The sequence below is a fragment of the Eptatretus burgeri genome, chromosome 5 (assembly GCF_056783735.1).
Source record: "Eptatretus burgeri isolate ZD-2024b chromosome 5, Ebu_testis_v1, whole genome shotgun sequence".
Classification (NCBI taxonomy): domain Eukaryota; kingdom Metazoa; phylum Chordata; class Myxini; order Myxiniformes; family Myxinidae; genus Eptatretus; species Eptatretus burgeri.
In genome coordinates, this window is record NC_140965.1 from 18974166 (window position 1) to 18993097 (window position 18932).

Consider the following 18932-nt stretch of genomic DNA (forward strand, 5'->3'; position numbering starts at 1 on the left):
AGCCAACACCAGGCATGACTGAAAGAGATGTTTTTATAACACCCACCTTGTACGCCTATGACAACAAGGTACAGTTAAACAGAAAATTTGACAAACACAACCAGCAACATGGGGACAAAAACGTAACAGAAAGACACCACGGATCTGGTCCTGAAAACTTAGCTTGGATGAACTTGAAGGAGGCATAGCATAAGCCAACATCCAACACACTCGGACCTGGAACTAGAAGTCAAGAAGTGACGTTGCTCTTCTCAAAGGGGAACCCAAACACTCAGATCACCTCTGCTTATCTATCCCTTGATACCCGACAAAATAGAAATGATGCGTCTTTTTCCAATTTCCGAATTATAAAGGAGGTAAATTTGCGATTTAAAAGTCGAAATCTTCTTCCTCTTCAGATTAGTCATGACGTTACACATGGAAGTAGACCACCAGATCCGTACTGTGTATGGGTTACATCGCAGTTAGATTGAACTCAAATGGCTAATAATTTCGATTTTCCACAAGTTTGCCGAGTCGATGCATCCATTATTGGTGCTGGTATAGTAGTCCAAACTGAGATGATTTAATTCAACACCAATGGCCAAAAGACCCTAGATTTGCCAGAAATTGGACGAGGTTTGTCCAAAATACCCGTGTGTGAATCGGGCCGACAAAATGCTCGCTTTTGTGCTCGGAACATTTTACGAGCACGTTATGAAACAACAGAGATGGCTCGGTATTGTGCCTGTCCACCATGATTGAGTTTGGCTGCCATCCCCATGATTAAGCGGAAGCAACAGCAGTCACTCGAAACTGAAACTCCATCTCTACCCAGCTACCGACACATGCGCAGTATACACAGACAATTTCAGCAGTGAATCAAACACCTGTTGTCATTGCCCAACAGTTACCACAAGAGCAATGAAAATAATTTCTATTATCAACACAAATTTCTGCAGATCAAATGAACCACTGCCTATTTTAAGTGGAGAGAAAGTTTATATGTATTATCATCATCTACTCCTCCAAGAGGATTTGACCAAGGACGATAAAACTTTCAGGGAGGTCCCATTCTTCCCCACAATCCCCCATCAACTTTACCAACTACCTTCCCACCCCCCCCTCCACTGTCCCCCCCCATAATACCTACCACCATCCCACACCCTCCCCCTCCACCATCCCCCACAATACCCCACATCCTCCCCCTCCACCATCCCACACCCTCCCCCTCCAACCTCCCCCTCCACCATCCCACACCCTCCCCCTCCACCCTCCCCCTCCACAATCCCACACCCTCCCACACCCTCCACCCTCCCCGCTCCACCATCCCACACCCTCCCCCTCCACCATCCCACACCCTCCCCTCCACCATCCCCCCACAATCACCACAATTCCACACACCCCTCCATCACCCACCCCCCCCACCCACAATACCCACCATCATCCCACACCCTGCCTCCTTCCACTCTCCTCCCTCCTCCACAATCCCCCATCCGCTGGGGAGGGACATCGACATCTCACGGACATGACGGTGAGACATGGCATGGACATAAATGGTGTCCAGGGAAATTTTGAAACATGCCGATCCCATAACATACAACACACCTGGTCAGCCTACGACGGTCGGACAAAGTGATGTCAGCCTACAACGGTCATTGAATTCAACCACCAATTATTTTTGAGGTCAAATTTGTTTTATGGATTTTGTGAGTGTGGTTCTCTGTATGATGTCTTCTTGTTTGTTTGTCTGTCTGTGGTTGTGCACAAGATATATCAAAAAGTTGTGGATCTGGGTAAAATTTTGTGGACAGGTTGGGTGTGTGACAAGGACGAAGTGAATCGATTTTGATGAAGATCCGAGTCCGGATCTGGCGACTAGTATTTTTAAAAGTGATTCTTCACCAGTGAGAGATCGGGCCAAAAATGATATATAGCACGATATCTCAAAAAGTTGTGGACGGATTCGTTTGAAACTTGATGGACACGGGTGTGTGGTAAGGACAAATTGATTCAATTTTGGTAAATATCTGGATCTGGATCCGGATCCGCTAATTTTTTAAGTGATTCTTCACCATTGAGAGTTGGGGCCAAAAACGAAACGTAGCATGATACAAAAATGTATTGATTGGGCCCGATATGTTCTCGTGGATCAGGCATTGCGGGGCAGAGATATGCATTCTACTGAGTGCCCTTTTAGTTTTTCTTTCTTTTTACTTTATTCAAGTCTTTCTTTCCTCCCCCTGTTCCTGGGGACATGTGTATATATATATATATATATATATATATATATATATATATATATATATATATATATATATATATATATATATATATATATATATATATATATATACACATCTTTCTTTTATTTGTTTATTTATTCATTTGCAATATGGTTTGATTTACTGCATTGTGGCTTAACATTCATTGGAAAAGTCACAATGTGGTGTACTTTTGCATGTTTGAAGAACAACACGTCCTGGGTGTTGTACAACATGGCTTCGTTTTTCTGGCGGATGAAGAACCAGCCATTTCATGTGGTGGAGTGTGCGATGCGGGCGCTGCATCTCTCACCTAGGTAACGTCACAACCCGTGATTTTGGGTGCTGTGCACCCTTAACATTCCTCTGCCCAGTCCTGCTCAGTTTTTAGGAAGTCAAATGACATGAACTCTAGTTCCTCTGACGTATGTGCTGGCATTAAATTTCTTTGTTTACGTGCTTTTCCACATGGTCCGTACGTTTGGTTTCTGAATCATGTAACTCTGGTATCAAACTTTTTTGGGGAGGCATTTTTGGTTTACATCAGAGATATCTCTCTGAACTTTATGCCATTTGTAGGGAACATAAAGACATCGCCCTGATTAACCTCGGTAATGTTCTCCACCGAGGGCATTTCTCTGCTGATGCCGTCATCGTCGTCCATGCTGCTGTGGATGTGGCTGTAGACACGGTCACCAGTCATTACACTCTGGGAAACATATATGCGGTAAGTTCACCTGTAGCTCACCTACTTTTATTGTGAACATTACGTCACCTTACCGTTGTATTGTCTTAGTGTTTGTTTGAGTGAAAGTTGCATTGGTGCTTGAAGTTGTAATTCTATTTGTCCTTTCCCTACTTGGCAAAGAGGTTAATTTTCCTCCATTTCATTATGAGTTGCAATGTTTTGTGAATATCTGAGAAACGGAATTTGCTGTTAACTGATTGCACAAAACTTGGTAACCCTGAGTCTGAGATTTGTTAACTTTGTTTTAAGTGAGAAAGTTTACATCCATCGAGTGTTAATGTTTCCGCACCATGCACATGTCCACGGTGTCGTCTCTTTGAGGTTCTATCCTTTTTTATGCCTTCGCTGATGAAGACGCTGGAGGCATTATGTTTTGCGGTTGTCCCGTACATAGGTATGTCCATCCGTACAAATTACCTCAGACACTGGAAGTGGAAGGAGGTTATGTTTTCACCCCTGTCTGTCTTTCTTTGTGTGCAGGATATCTCAAAAAGTTGTGGGTGCATTCGGATGAAATTTGGTGGACAGGTTGAGTGTGTGACATGGACGAACTGATGAGATTTTGGTGAAGATCCGACTACTAGAATTTTAAGTGATTCTTTACCATTGAGAGATGAGACTCAAAAACGATATACAGGCTCTCCTCACTTAACGACCTACCTGTTTAACGACCGCCCGGACTTACGACCAGCTCTCCGATCAGTCGGCAGTGGCAGCGCATCACCGTTTTTTTGTTTGGTTTTTTTCCCCTCAGTCTCAATCTCGTTCCCGCAGTCGGTCGGTATTCACTACACGAGCGTTCGCAATCTCCAAGACTACATATTTCGTCTATAAATTTGTACTTTATTGTGCACCCCATAGTACAAGATGTCGATGAAAAGGAAGTGTCGGCGGCATCGATGTCATAAATAAAAAAATTGTGGAACTTGCGAACTTGCTTAATTTAGATGTTGAAGTGGAAGATATTGAAGAATTAGTGGAATATGTCGAGGGAGAGCTAACTCACAAAGAGTGAATAGAGTTAGAAGCGTAGCAGCACTTAGAAGAGGAAGAAGAAGAGGAATGAATGGAAGAAGTACAAAAGAAGTTCACTGTAAAGGGGTTAGCTGGTGTGTTCTCGAAAGTGACTGCGGCTATATTAGAACTACAGGGTATGGACCCGAATGTTGAATGGTTCACGAAATTGGAACGGCAAATGAATGAACTTTTACGATGCCATTGTGAAATTTATGAAGAAAAAAAGAATTACAACACAGACCACACTAACGGGATTCTTCTTGAAAGCTACACTCAGGACCCGGACCCCTACCCCTACCCCTACAAGTCCTTCCATTTCCTCGACGTCATCGCCCTTACCCGGGCCCTCTACAGCTCCTGATAACCCTGCTGATAACTCCGATGATGACGCTGATGACCCCAAACCACTACCACACTTTGAAGGATTCATTGACTAAAATGTTAATCTGAATGTCTTTTTTTTATATAACTTTAATGTTTTTTTTGGTACATCATTTTTATAATTTTTGCTGATTGTTTTAATTTGCATACTCTTTCATATTACAGAACATAAAAATACAAAGTTATCAAGTTGGAGTTTCCTTTAGACCTTTTCTTTATTCAGAATAAATAAAAACAATTACCTGTATTTACAGTATACAAACCTAAGTTATGTATATTAGAGCTGATTTCCTCTATTCTGTTTATTACAGTATACAGCACACTACTGTATTAACATTAAAAAATCCTTGCTTAAAAAAAAATCCTCATAAAAAAGTAAAAAATACTGTATAAAAATATATCCTCGCTTATCGACCAATTCGCTTAACGACCTAGTCGTAGGAACGGAACTCGGTCGTAAAGTGAGGAATGCCGGTATAGCATATCTCAAAAAGTTGTGGACGTTTCAGGTGAAACTTGGTGGACACGTTGGGTGTGTGGCAAAGAAGAATTGATTCAATTTTAGTGAATATCCAAATCCAGATCCGATTTTTATTTTTTTATTTTTTTATTTTTTTTAAGTGATTCTTCACCACTGAGATATTGAGTTAAACTAATATATAGCGCGATATCTCAAGTTGTGCACGGATTCGGATGAAACTTGGTGGACAGGTTGGGTTTGTGACCATGACATATTGATTGAACTTTGGTGAAGATCCGAATCTGGATATGAGAATTATTTAATTCTAGAAAGTGATTCTTCACCCATCATTAGACATAGGGCCAAAAACGATATATAGTATGATATTTAAAAAATGTGTTGGGCCCGATATGTTGTCATGGATCGGGCATTACATGGTGGAGGTAGGTGCTCTACCGAGTGCCCTTCTAGTTATTGTTGTTGTTTTTCTGGAAATGGCTTAAATGAACGTGTATTTATCGATAACATTTCTTGTCCAGTTGATATTGATTGGATCACCGATTGCCTGGATGTTCTCGGTTATTCATTTCATTCAAGTTTTCATTTTGTTTTTTAATAATCTCATTAATAAAATATTTATTCTCTTTATAGTCTTTTTGGCTTGTAATTGTCCCTTAGGACGGGAAGATACTAGAATAACAACAACAACAACAGCAACAACAATCGCTGGAATGGCACTGGAAACATTGCCCATCGGAATGCCATGTTTTTACCTTCTGATATTTTGCATGGACAGCACACTTTTGGTAACGAGTGCATTTAATTTAATAATCAGGAATCCCTATGTAAAATCATAATCCAATTCAGAAATTAACTTTGGTTTGGGCCCAAAAAAAAGCCTTGGGTGCTTGACTACTTAAGCAGTGAACTGAATTTTTCACACCATGCAGTCATCTACAGTACTTCTTTTTTTTGCCTACCTCACAGCCTTGTGCTATGGGGTAGCATCATTGGCTGAGGGTGTGGCTGTGCTGTAGATGCAATGCCCTCTGCTGGTTATGGCAGGAATTTGTAATTTGTTGAGTGCACCAGCGATAGCTTGCCCACACTCTGCGAAGGACACCATGGGATCTTTAATGCCCACCTACGAATGCTAGCAGATGGGACACCTGTTTAACGTACAACTGAGGGATGGCACACATATTGATGAATCGCCCTGCCTGTGAAACACTGGGTTGACAGTTTATAGCTGGGTCGGGATTCAAACCCAGGCTAGACAGCTTCACAGCGAATGTACATACCGCTAGGCCATCCTGTCAGCCCTATGTACAGTTCTAGACCCAGGCCTTCCTTGCCTTGATTGATAATATAATTGACAACACACTTTCCAAACACTTGGAAAAGTCTTTGAATTTTGATGAGATTTGTTATAATTATGAACAAACGTCTTCCTCAAATTAACAAATAACAGCTGTAGTGATTTTTATCCTTTCACCAAAAGGTTGTCAGATAATCGCCAATCCTTTTATTTTGTATATTTTGGTGACTGGCAATCACCGGCAGAAGTCTTCCTAATATCTGTCAGAAAATTTCCTCTTGATAACGAAGGGCACTTTGTTTTTGCTGTTGATGGTTTTTTTTGCTCCTCATGTGTGTCTATTCCAGATGCTTGGTGAGTACAACCATTCAGTCCTGTTCTACCAGCAGGCATTGATGCTGCAACCTTGGTTCAAGGCCGCAGCTCAACGTCGACATGCGGTATTATGCCAGCAAAAGCTCGAACACAAGCTCGAGGCGCAACATCGGTGAGGCTATGGCTTTGGGGGGTATTTCCGAGGTAAAATTATTTGTTTTGAGTTGGGAAGGGGGTATAGTGTGCTTGTGCTTGGTATCTCCTATTTTTATAGAGCAAATGTGGATGTCGCCGAAACTCTAACATTGACATGGCAGAAATAACGCCACCTTTGGTGATACCCGGTATTACAAATCCTCTTTATTACTCTGCTCATGCGACGCAAAAAGCTGAGTTTAGGAATTGGTTCATGTCCGTCCTCCGTCTGTCTATCAATGTGAGTTTATGGTTGAGGAACAACTTATTTAAATTGAATGGTATATTTTGAACACAAATTGGAAAACACACCTGCCGTTTTAGCAGTACTTTGTCTCTGAATTTATCCCGATTACATTTGCCCAGAGAGGAATACAAGAATTTTATTTTTTTACTCTGCCTGGCTGGCAGTCAAACAAAATTGAAAATCATTCCAAATGGGAAATTTACTTTTTTATGGACCTCATAAAGGACACAAACAACAGGAATGAAGACTTGTATAATGTAATGTATAAATAAATAATGTATTGTTTCTGGTTGGCGTAATCAACACTGCCTCATTGGCCGTGTTACGTTCAGCGAGAAACGCTTGGACATCAAATTTCGTGACAGAAATTTACTTATGGATGAAAGTCGGCTGTATAGTGTATTATTACCTGTTCTTCGCAATGGTATAACTCTTCAAGTTCATAACCCGGCACGAAGGGGTGAAAAAGGGGTGAAAAGTCAGCGATTTCGTCGTGATTCGCGTAGGGCGGTGGCCAAACTCATTGGGCGTGAGAACCAATCGGAGGACGCCACACGGTCACGTGACAGCTCTCCAGTCGGACGAACTGGGGGAATTGTGGACAAAATGGTGATGGCCACAACCCGGAAGTACGTGTTTTTGCAGGGTTCGAGAGAAAAATCACTGTTCCGCTACATAATCGTTAATCGTACGTTCCAATTTTGACTACTGGTAATTTCCCACCAATGTCATTGACTGTGTTGTGGACATTACGGTAGGAGAACTGCTCATGCAAGCGGTCATTGGAGTTTCTTTCCTGCTGCCGACTTTCCCGATCTCCTCAGCCCATCCATTTTACCGTGGCCGACAATGGATGAGTGAAGACCCCCGCACAGGGCGGTCGGACGTCAGGAAGTTAGGGAGGTCCCGTGTAAACAAACCACAACAGCCGGACAAAGTTCAGAGAGAATATATTCCATGTCATGATCAATGCATGCAAGTCAGGCACTGGTACACTTAGTCTTACACAAGCAAGTCAGGTTACACAAGCAAGTCGGGCACAGACACACCGACACAAGCAAGATGGGCACAGACACCTAGATGGACACTATTCACCATCACTTGAATCATCACCTGAACCATTCACCAACTCAAGTTCAACTGCCGATTCTTCAACATTTTCAAAACCTGTACATGAGCACAAATCTGTGCAACGAACATTTGCACGACGACATTTACACTGGTTTGCCGAACATCTGCTTTTCTCACAGCCACAAGATTCATGGGATAACAGGCCATGTGGAGCTACATCACCTGTATACCACCTCACAGATACGCATCCATCAATTGCTTGCCATCCATTCTCATTGGGGTCAGGGATGTCCATAATCCTGCTCAATGCTTGCTTGTTGAGGTATGTTTGGTAATTGACGCGAAGGATATGTTGCACCAATGCGTCTTGGCAAGAAGGAATCCTTTGCTCACCCAGGGCTTTGGTGCAGAAGAGTCTATAGCGTGCTTCATTCACGGACGAGCACTTCACACCATACAGACTGCAGACGAATTTCTCCAACGTTTCAAACACCTCACAGGAAACCGTAACACTGTCACCAATTTGTGCGAATGTCTGTAGAAACTCACTGTTTTGCAGCATGAGCGTCACACCTTTTCGTTTGCCTTTGCCAACGAAAGCACTTGTGTCGCATCCAGTGAACACTTGATACCCCAACACAGACCGGGCCTTGGTGGAACCCATCGCGTTTTCGATGGCGGTCAAATTGAGAAGCCTTGTGGTTGATCCCTTGCCCGTTTCAAATATGATGGTACTTCGAGGAAAAAACGAGAGATTCGCCAACGTGATGAGTGCCACATCCGAATCGGGGCTGCGGATCACCACCGTTTTGTGGCTAATGGCAGCGTGGTATGCGTGCAATACAACCCTCGTGTCCGCCTCGACATGGTTACATGCCAGCTCGTCAACGAATCCGCCACGACGTACACTCGTACAACTTGATTCAAATCCGATATACGCCTCTTTATACTCCTTGAGTAGTAGTGACTGACTCCACTGCTGAACCAAAAAATTGATCAGTTTGTTTTTACCTTCACTGGAGTTCATTATGTCTCCGTACGCATTTTTTCTTATTCTGAGTTGAGGTTGGAATTCCACAATTCCGCTTCTTTGGCCATCACCTCTACGCCTTTCATGTTCCAGTGTCTCGATTGACACCACCGGATAGGTGTCAAAGACTATATCGACGATCGTACCGCGTGGCTGGTACTGAGCGAGTTATCCTCCTTGGCGCCATGTCGGCGAACTCACCCCACGTTTCGGGAAGAGCAATACTGTGTAGATTTCGAAATACTGTGTAGAACAGCCATAGTGTCCAGTATCATAGCGGAACCGAATCCAATCAGTGCGTCTTCCACAGTCAACTTCTCCTCAACGAAATCCAGTGTCTCTGACTTTTTGGTTTTCGCCAGCCCTCCGTCACTTGTCGCCAAAGGGAAGGATATGCTCCCAAGTGGATGGGCCAGCAGTGTCGGGAAATCTAGTTCCAACTGTTTTGCCAGTAGAACGCATCTCGTGAAGATTTTTCTGGCATTCATCTCTGCGCCTTTTTTGTCCGTCCTTTTCTGCCGTTTCTTGTTTGAGAAGGACTGGAGGTTGAGTCTGGGTATTTTCTCGAATATGCTGTTGTCTGTGGGCGTCAAGAGCGGTCTTTCCCTTTTCGTATGCAGACAACAAGTCCTCAGCTGCCTTGGACGATGCGGAGGAGCCGGAGCAAATATTAATAAGTTGCGTCCCCACATGTGTGAAAGGATTCACAGCTATCTCGGAGATCATTGAGCAGACTCTATCAACACATTCTTTGTCCCTCTTATGCCTGGTCTTGGAGAGGTCCTTTCGAGGTCTGTCTTCTTCGTCACAACCAGCCAATTTCTCCGCCATCTGGGTCATCGCCGCACAATCAGGCCTCGATAGCAGACATCTTCTTACGGCGTTGGGGTTCAGGGTTCGTCCAATCAAACCTCCAGCCACTTTTGTGTCCCGATTCATCGTCTGTTCCAGGGCTTGGTCTCCAGCAACGGCTGAAAAGCCATACCGGTTCTGGCGCTGCATGGTGAAGCCGCCATTGCTCAGGTTCTCGTGAGTGAGTGGATGCGTCTTCGGCAATTCCCTCATCTCCCGCAAATAACTTGGGGCAAATCGTGCATATTTGGTTCGGTCGTATGCGTAAAACCAGGGACAAATTTCTTCAAGTGACTTCAGATGAACTGACGGGTAGCGCGAATGAACCGGAGTAGCAATTTCACCAGGTATATGTACGATGACCAAAACCGAAACTTAGGCAACTCGTCACTCTCCGCTCAACAGAACTGTTCGTAAAGCACCAATGTATCCACTATCTCCTGCGACGCAGACTGCTGGACGAACAGTGGTGAAGGAAAGAGCATCGTCGAATCTATAAATAGCTTTGCTGTTCTCTCCCTGCGTTCGTTATCAAGGCTTTCCAGGTACGCTTCAAACTGTAGCCGTTCCATCGCTTCCAGAACCACCTTGTTGGCCGCCAGTGCCCGGTTGTAGTGCTTTCCTGTCAGCACACCGTTCACTGACCCTTCGGCTACAACTGCAGACTCTGACAATATCTCTCGCAGTCCGGCGTCGCCAAACCGCACTCCAATGATGCCGAGTACCACCATACAGGTATGGAACTCCCCAAGCCTGGGCACCACTCTCTCATAAATGTCTTTCTCCTTATCGGCCTCCGCCCACCTGATTTATTTTACCCTTTCATAGATGGCCATATCGTACACGCCAACGACGGCCGGTACTTCCAGTTCATCGGCTATCTTTATAGTCTGCCGCAATATTGTATAAATAGTTTCTGCTCTGGTAGGCGATGCTGGTATGATTGGCAAGTAACCGATATTGTCCTTGTTGATAGGCACATTCCTTTCAAGCAGCGTGAAGAATCCAGTCCAGTTCGGCAGATTTACATTCGAGTCCACCGATATTAGTGTTGTGAACAAGGTGTCTATCAAGTCCACACTGCTTTCAGGTTCAGTGGGATCGGTTTCAGGTTCACTTCTGTCGGTGGCATCAGCTGCATCCTCCTTATTCGCGGGAAGAGGTGGATCTGTGCGTCGTTTCTTAACATATGGGAGAACATCTACCGAATGACCCTGACGATGTATTTGCGCTTGCTAATGGCTGATCTGTCAGCTGAGGTTTCTCTGTCGGCTGAGGTTTCTCTCGGAGGCGCTTTGGATTGTATCATGATCATATTGGTATGATGTGTTGTGTCCGCACCACTCGCTGTTTCTTCATTGAAGTCAATATTGTCAGCGGGGATAGACACATGAACATGTTTCACAAACCCTTCAGGCACGATACATCCTCGATTTACTAGGCGTTGCGCTAATGCGGTCTCTAGGCCTGAAATCTACAATCGTGACGCATAATATCCTAACCGATTGAGCTGGTCAATCACGTGAGTCGATCCAGTGATATGTTTCAGTGATACACCTAAACAATAATGTTTTGGTGTAGCAATCCTTCCTTTCGTACTCGGGTAAATTATATCCTGCGCAATAAACAGTACGCGAAGGAGTGTTTCCTGTGGCACATCCACGAACGAATCGAGTGTGGGCTCCTCGGACGCACCAACTAGCCACACAATGCTGTTGTACAGTACTGTGGGCACCATGGACTGCACAGTCTCTAAAGTCATATCACTGGCCATGGGAGGCCACAACTGACCGAACAAGTCAGGCACACCTTTCAGTTCCTGTCGAAGGCTCATGCATACTAGATACATCTCGCGCAAGTCCATGCCCTGCGTGACCGGCACTTTGATCGATGAGCATGGGGAATCGCTTTCCGACTGAAGTTTCTGACAGCGTTACACGGCTCAACAGTGGCTGTATAAATGGCTTGGCAGTGGAATCACTTACATAGACAAGGTAGCTTTCAGTCATACGTGTGGGCTGCTCGAAGTGAACGTTTGGAAACTTGGCCTCCATCGCTTCTTTGAGACGACTGGATCTGTAATGCAGATTGACAGGACATTAAGACGCATTAATGATGGACGGTCCTTTATTATGTTCCAAATGAGCGGGGGAAGGAATGAGCAGTTACATATACGTACCTCTGGCTCTCCGAGGCGAGGCCAGCTGCTTCAGAGTGAGGTTTGAATTTCTCCAACATCCAGGCTAGCGTCTGCGGTTTCTTTTCAGCGATGAAATTCACCATTACCTCATCGGCGAAAGCACTGAATGCTTTGTCAAATTTGTTCGGCTTGACAGCCCTGGAAGAAAATGTAAAAACAGACTGTTGCATTCAATGAAGGAAATGGCGCATTCACGAATATTCAAAGATGCTTTATAAACTGTTGACATGTCACTGAATGACATCTATTCTGAAAATACTTGAATTGGATTCTTTAACTGGACTTCAATTCAAATGAATGAGAAAGTGTAAGTAGCACGACCTAAAGAGGTATGAAGAATGGCTGACTTCAGATGCATTCATGCCGATGATAAACGTTCGTTTACCTTGTGCCTTCACCATGTACCAGTTGATTTTGATACTCTGTGGTGAGTTCTGAATGGCACTTCTTATGATAGTGTGCTTCAATGGCCACTAAATCATATCCCCTGATTTGTAGCAGTATGTCTTCAAATTTCAGGCATTCTGCAGCTGCCCTGAGGAGCCCTGGAAAGAAAGTTTTGAGATTTTTAGAACTGAACGTAAAATCACAGCACATTGACATCAACCGTAGTCTTTATATACTTGCACATCAATGAAAGTTTGGCTAGATTCCTCGAGGTATTTGCCTCCATCCTCACTTTAGCCATCATCATCCGACTGCGTTGCGACTTGCCATGAGACTTGAAAAATCGTTGAGGTTTGTGGCAGATTAAACATCTATCTTTCGACAAAACATGAGATATCACCCCTGTTCTCTTTGGTCGGTCTCTTGTCGGCTGTCTGACAGGAATAGGCACTTCTCTGGCAGAGGCATCATCAGCACTCCGACTACCATGGTGGGCAATCTTCCTTTGGATATTTGTTGTGTTGCAAAACGCATTATAGCACAACTGGTGATACCCACCATCAGTGGGGAAGTCTTCACATTCCCAATCTTCCAAACGTTGCAGTGCCAATTCACTTTCTGGGCAATCCATGTCCACGTTACACCAGAGTTTCTCACTTTCCTTGATTTTTGACCAGCTTTTGTGCCCCAGTTTTATCAGTTTCGCTGTGCGTGGGGCTGCCCTCGCATGTACGATGCACTTCATATTCCTTAGATGTCTTGTAAACGGCGAAAAATGTCGAAAAATGAAAATATTTTAGGCCGATCACCACATGTTATCCATGGGCGCGGCCATCTTGAACTGCCTCCACACGCAAGTTTCTCCGACTGGAGAGCTGTCACGTGACCGTGTGGCGTCCTCCGATTGGTTCTCACGCCCAATGAGTTTGGCCACCGCCCTACACAGCTCGCGACGAAATCGCTGACTTTTCACCCCTTTTTTCACCCCTTCGTGCCGGGTTATGGACTTGAAGAGTTGTACCATTGTGAACAACTGGTAATAATACACTGTACAGCCGACTTTCATCCATAAGTAAATTTCTGTCACGAAATTTCACTTCCCAGTGGAGCGTAACACGACCTATCAACTGCGGTAAAACGGTAGTAAATTCCGTAATTGCCGTACTTTATTTGTACAACTTTTACGATCTTTATTTCATTTGAATTGAATTATACACAAGAACACGAGAACACAAATTGCCTTCTTGTCACTTCCAAGAACTGCAGTTTAGTCGAACTCTGACATGTTATTTAAGGTAGTGTATACAACTGCTTCAATTGCGCTAAACTTCCTGAATGTTTTTTTTTTATGCTCTTTGAAATCATTATTTTATTTAAATTGTAGTTTGTAGTTGAACACGGTTTAACGTTGTATGAACTCTTTAGTCATATCTTGTAAACAAAAATGACATTATGAAGTGCATTTGCAAAAATGTGCCGCAGCATAATGCCCACTGAAGAGGTTTTATTAAGCAGATAAATGAATGTGTCATTCGGTGCTTGTAACACATTGGTCATCTGTGTGAAAAGGTCTCTCCAGCTCACACTAAGTGAACTGAAAGAATATCAGAGGCAACATGACCTGTATCTGGAGCAGCAGGAACAATTGGAACGGCTTAAGATTCCTCAGGAGGAGCAACTGCTGCGCAGCATTTTGCATGAAACTCACCTCGCCAGGGACACTCACTCTGGTACGTGAATTCGGCCGTGGACACTCAGTCAAGTGCTGTATATTAACTTTCCTGTAATTAATTAATTAATTTATTCTCTGTAGGAAACCATCAGTTGTGCAAGTTGAGTGAGAGAGACAAAATCATGCTTTGCCAATCGGATCAACCTGTGCGTTATTCCAAAGGAGAAGGGCTGGAAAGTGTGGAGCGTGTGCAAGTGAGTGTTTGGACAATGTAACGCATGGCTGGATGAAGGTTGAGCCCTGGGAGAATTCCAATTTGTTTTTTGCAGTTTGGCCAAGAGGAGAGCATTGCTGGGACTACAAAAGTGTCAGCAGCAGCAGCAGGAGAAGGAGTAGAAGAAGGAAGTGGTGGTGGTGGTGGTGGTGGTGGTGATGAAGCAGGTGCAGGTGGAGGTGGAGGAAGAGATGGAAGTGACGTTTCTAACAAGTCAACTTGTTCAAGTCCTAATCTTTGTCCAAGCACACAGGCAGGTGTTCAGAAATGTTGTACATGGTGTCTTCTTCATTGTTACCTCCACCACTGAAGGTGGAAGGAGGTTATGTTTTCACCTGTGTCTGGCTGCATTTTAAAAAATAAATTCATTTATTTATATTTTTTATTACCTCCATCACCGAGGGTGTATGGAGGTCCTGTTTTCACCCGTCTGTCTGTTTGCTTGTGAACAAAATGTCTCAAAAAGTTGTGGACGGATTTGGACGAAATTTTGTGGAGAGCTTTGGGATGTGACAAGGACGAAATGATTAGATTTTGGTGAACATCTGAATCCGGATCTGAGAATTTTTAAAAGTGATTCTTTACTGTTCAGTGATGGGGTTAAAACGACATATAGCAGGTTATCTCAAAGTTGTGGACAGATTCAGACTAAACTTGGTGGATGAGTTGGTTAGGTGACAAGAACAAGCTCATTAAATTTTAGTTCACGTCCGAATCCAGATCCGACCTGTCAGTGGGATACAAAACGTAAGCTAATCAGCCTGGTGAGAGGTAAGCGCTCCACTGAGTGCCCTTCTAGTTTGAAACCTTTTTCTGGTAATGAAGTGCATTTGTTGACATGATGGTTTGTAGGAAGCAAACTTGCTTTTGTATTACTAGAAACACACCCTCCCAATGTGAGTGGCTGTCGAGGGGGTTGGTTTGTTTTCATTCCTTTCACCTTAATTATACATTTTCTCATGATATGAGAGTGTGATGTATGAAAATGATGCTTTCGACTCGGCTGGGGGTTTGAGGAAGGGGGGGAGGTGGTGGTGGTGTGGTATTATCCTTACTATTATTTTTGTTGATATTATTATTATTTTGTCCAAATTTTATTTCGTTGATGAGTTCCCTTGGAACAGGGATATTCTGGAGGCAGTAGAGCTGGTGTAGGGCCCACCACCTGAGATGAAGAATGAATGAGTGAAGAAAGCCATCGATGAAATGAAGAATGGTCAAGCGTCGAGCAGCACTGGTATTGTCGCAGAGATGCTGAAGACATCTGGTTTTATTGGAGTGAATTTAATCATTAAATTGATAAATGCAATAATGAGGGAGACATCTATCCCAGATGACTGGTTGAAGAGTGGAAACATGAATATTTATAAAGGGAGGGGTGATTCATTAGTTCAGAGCAACTGTAGGGGTCTGAAGTTGCTGTACCATGGAATGAAAGTGGTAGAGAGGGTCATGGGTAAATTGATATGACAGAGTGCAATTTGGTTTCATGTCAGGAAGGGGCATGATAGAGGCAATTTTTATAGTTGGGTAATTAGAGGAAAAATAACTTGGGAAGAATAAGCAACTGTACTTTATATTTGTGGATTTGGAGAAGGAGTTTGATAGAGTGCCTCAGGAAGTGGTGCAATTGTCCATGAGAACGTTATGTGTGGTGGATTGGTTGGTTTGGGTAGTCATGGCAATGTATGATGGCTCAAAACCTGTGAGGGTAAATGGAGTGCAGAGTGAGGATTTTGAAGTGAGAGTGGGTGTTCATCACGGATCAGTCTTGAGCCCAATCCTGTTCATCATGATTCTTGAGGCTATATCACAGGCATTTAGAGGAGGCTCACCTTGGGAACTCCTATATGCTGATGACCTGGTGCTGATAGCTGACAGTGTGGAAGAGATAATGGGTAAATTTTCAGTCTGGAAGGAGGCCAGAGGACTGAAAGTGAATACAGGGAAAACAAAAGTCCTGATTAGTGTTGTGGGAGAAGGAAGTGTGGAAAAAGAGGGAGGTGGCCCTTTGCTGTCTGTAGAAAAGGTGCAGGTAGCAATTCAATATTGTGTAAATCCTGCAACTTCTGGGTTCACAAGAGGTGTATTGTCATCAGGGGTAGACTACAGGTGGTGCCTGACTTCATATGTGCTGTTTGTGCAGGAAACAAGTGACTCCAGTTGGAGCAGAAAGGCTAGTTTATGGGGATATATCCCTGTAACGTGTAGATAAATTCTGTTATCTTGGTGATATTAGTGCAGCTGGTGGTGAGGCAGCAGTGAATGCAAGAATTAGAAGTGGCTGGAAGAAGTTGAGGGAGTTGTTACCTCTATTGACATCGAAAGGGACCTCTCTCCGATTAAAGGGAAAACTTTATGCAGTTTGCGTTAAAAGTGTGATGTTATATGGCAGTAAAACATGAGTGATCAAAAAGGAGGATGAATGGAGGTAGCAAAATGAAATAAGAATGGTGAGGTGGATGTGTGATGTGACACTGAAGAATAGGAAATCAAATGTGGAATGAAGAGATAGGAGAGGTATAGAAAGCATTAGTGAGGTTATGCATAGAGGTCGGTTGAGTTGGTTCAGACTTGTGGAAAGGATCGGGGTGGGTAGTTGTGTGAAGATATGACACGATTAAGGAAAACATGGGATGTGTTGCTGAGAGACGATCTTTGAGTGAAAAGCCGAACAAAAGGGGCGAACAAGGGATTGTTCAGCCTGGAAAGCAGCCATTAGGTGAACCACGGCTTACCCATGCAAGCATGGAAACGGCCGTAAAACGATGATGAGGATGTTTAGAGACTTCATACTCCATCTGAATGTCAATATATGTGGTGGCACTATTTGGATGGCCGGTTACCTCTTGCGGGCAAGACTGGATTTACATAGATAGCTATTATCTAAATGTTCTGGGCCATAACTGTGCATAACCGTTGTCCCGAGTGGCTTTTCGGACCACAACATGGTTGTGCTTCATGTTCTTTCTTAGGACAAAATCATGGTCCTGCCCTTTGTACCTTTAATGTAAGCTTTTTGGAAGACAAAATTGTTCTTGTTGCTTTCTGGGTCTTCTGGGACACTTTACTTTCATGGAAGTTTTTCTTTCCCTTCCTTACACAATGGAGGGACAATTCCAAAGACCAGATGAAGTCCTTTTGTCAGCAATATAGTCTTTTTACCTTTTTTGTGGCAGGTCTAAAAGTGCTACATGTTGTTATTCTTGTTGGGGGTCAATTTTTGAAACTTCAGCCATTCCTTGGACAGCTGTCGGACCACACCCGCATTGGTCGCTTGACTCCAAGCACCATGGCACACAGATGAAATGTTATGGCTGCCATCTTGGTTTTCTGTTTGGCCTAACACATTCGGCCTGTAGGCCTCTGCTGATTGTACACTGTCCGGGTTTGCTGCGTCAGATTTCCATTGGCTCGCCTTGGGTCGGGTGTTAATCATGATTAGGGACCCCGAAAAATCTAAACTTGTGTCGAATCAAAATTATTAGAAAGGTTTAATCAAACTCATACACGCTTCCTTAAAAAAATATCGTTATGTAATTTTTGAATGGCCCCATAATTATTGGGGTTAAGCATCCGTGTGTGACTCAGCTTGTTCTGATATAACCATGGCAGAAGCTGACATGGATGAATTTTTTAACAGTGCATAAAATGTGTTTCCCAATTACGCTGTTCATCTTTTAAGAGTGCTTTAAATGCACGTTTCTCAAAGGGCCCGTTACTGAATTTTTTAAGTCAATTCACTACTGCATAATGGCGACTGGCGAGGTCCCGTACACCCCCCCCCCCCCCCCCCGCAATCTGAATGACCACATCCAGGTTTCATTCCGAGCGAAAGGTTTATTATAACAGAGAGGGTGGAAGAGGGGGACGGACACACACACACACACACACACACACACACACACACACACACACACACACACACACACACACACACACACACACACAAAACTGCAGTGGCAGATATAAAGCAAGTCCCCTGTTTGGAATCACTATGAATCTTATCTTTCTAATCCTATTCATTCACTTGGGAACACCGGACGGACTCGGAATAAGGTAAGTGAGACAGATTAGAGGATGTAAGCTGAGCCGTTCAACAGCAAGGATGAAGGAGGGAGTTGAGTGGACAGAGGAGGTGAAAAATATATATATATATTTTTTGTCCCAGGTTGTGACCATGGTGCAGTCATTCTTGTCGTACTAAAGGTTAATCTGTCTTCAAATCTATTATTGCCAAGAAAATTATATCTTTACAGTGTAGCCTTTCAACCTCCAACGCTGAAAGGACTAATTCCTCGTTAGCCAAGAAAAAATAAATCCCTCCTTTGCAGGCAGTGTGCAAAGCAGGCTTGAGGGGCCGTGCTTTGTACCTGAATGGACATTCTGTGCTCCCTTGATTCGCCCAAATTTTTCTTTGGACTGGACTACTGGAGAATCAAATCAAGAGAAGTCAGCAACTAACTTCGCTGCGGACAACACAAGGAACATCAACATGTGATCAAAAGGATGTTAAAGCCAT

At 43.7% G+C, this 18932-nt stretch overlaps 1 protein-coding gene across 3 annotated transcripts in view; it reads left to right on the forward strand.

Moving 5' to 3' along the window:
- The window catches only part of TTC17 (tetratricopeptide repeat domain 17), a 94655-nt gene that overhangs the window by 22538 nt on the left and 53185 nt on the right, over positions 1-18932 (forward strand). For all 3 annotated transcript variants that reach the window (XM_085880894.1, XM_085880896.1, XM_085880895.1), the window contains 6 exons: positions 2451-2560; positions 2823-2970; positions 6515-6654; positions 14034-14194; positions 14278-14390; positions 14466-14663. In XM_085880894.1, the coding sequence (XP_085737020.1) occupies positions 2451-2560; positions 2823-2970; positions 6515-6654; positions 14034-14194; positions 14278-14390; positions 14466-14663 (870 nt within the window). The remainder of the gene's footprint in view (positions 1-2450; positions 2561-2822; positions 2971-6514; positions 6655-14033; positions 14195-14277; positions 14391-14465; positions 14664-18932) is intronic.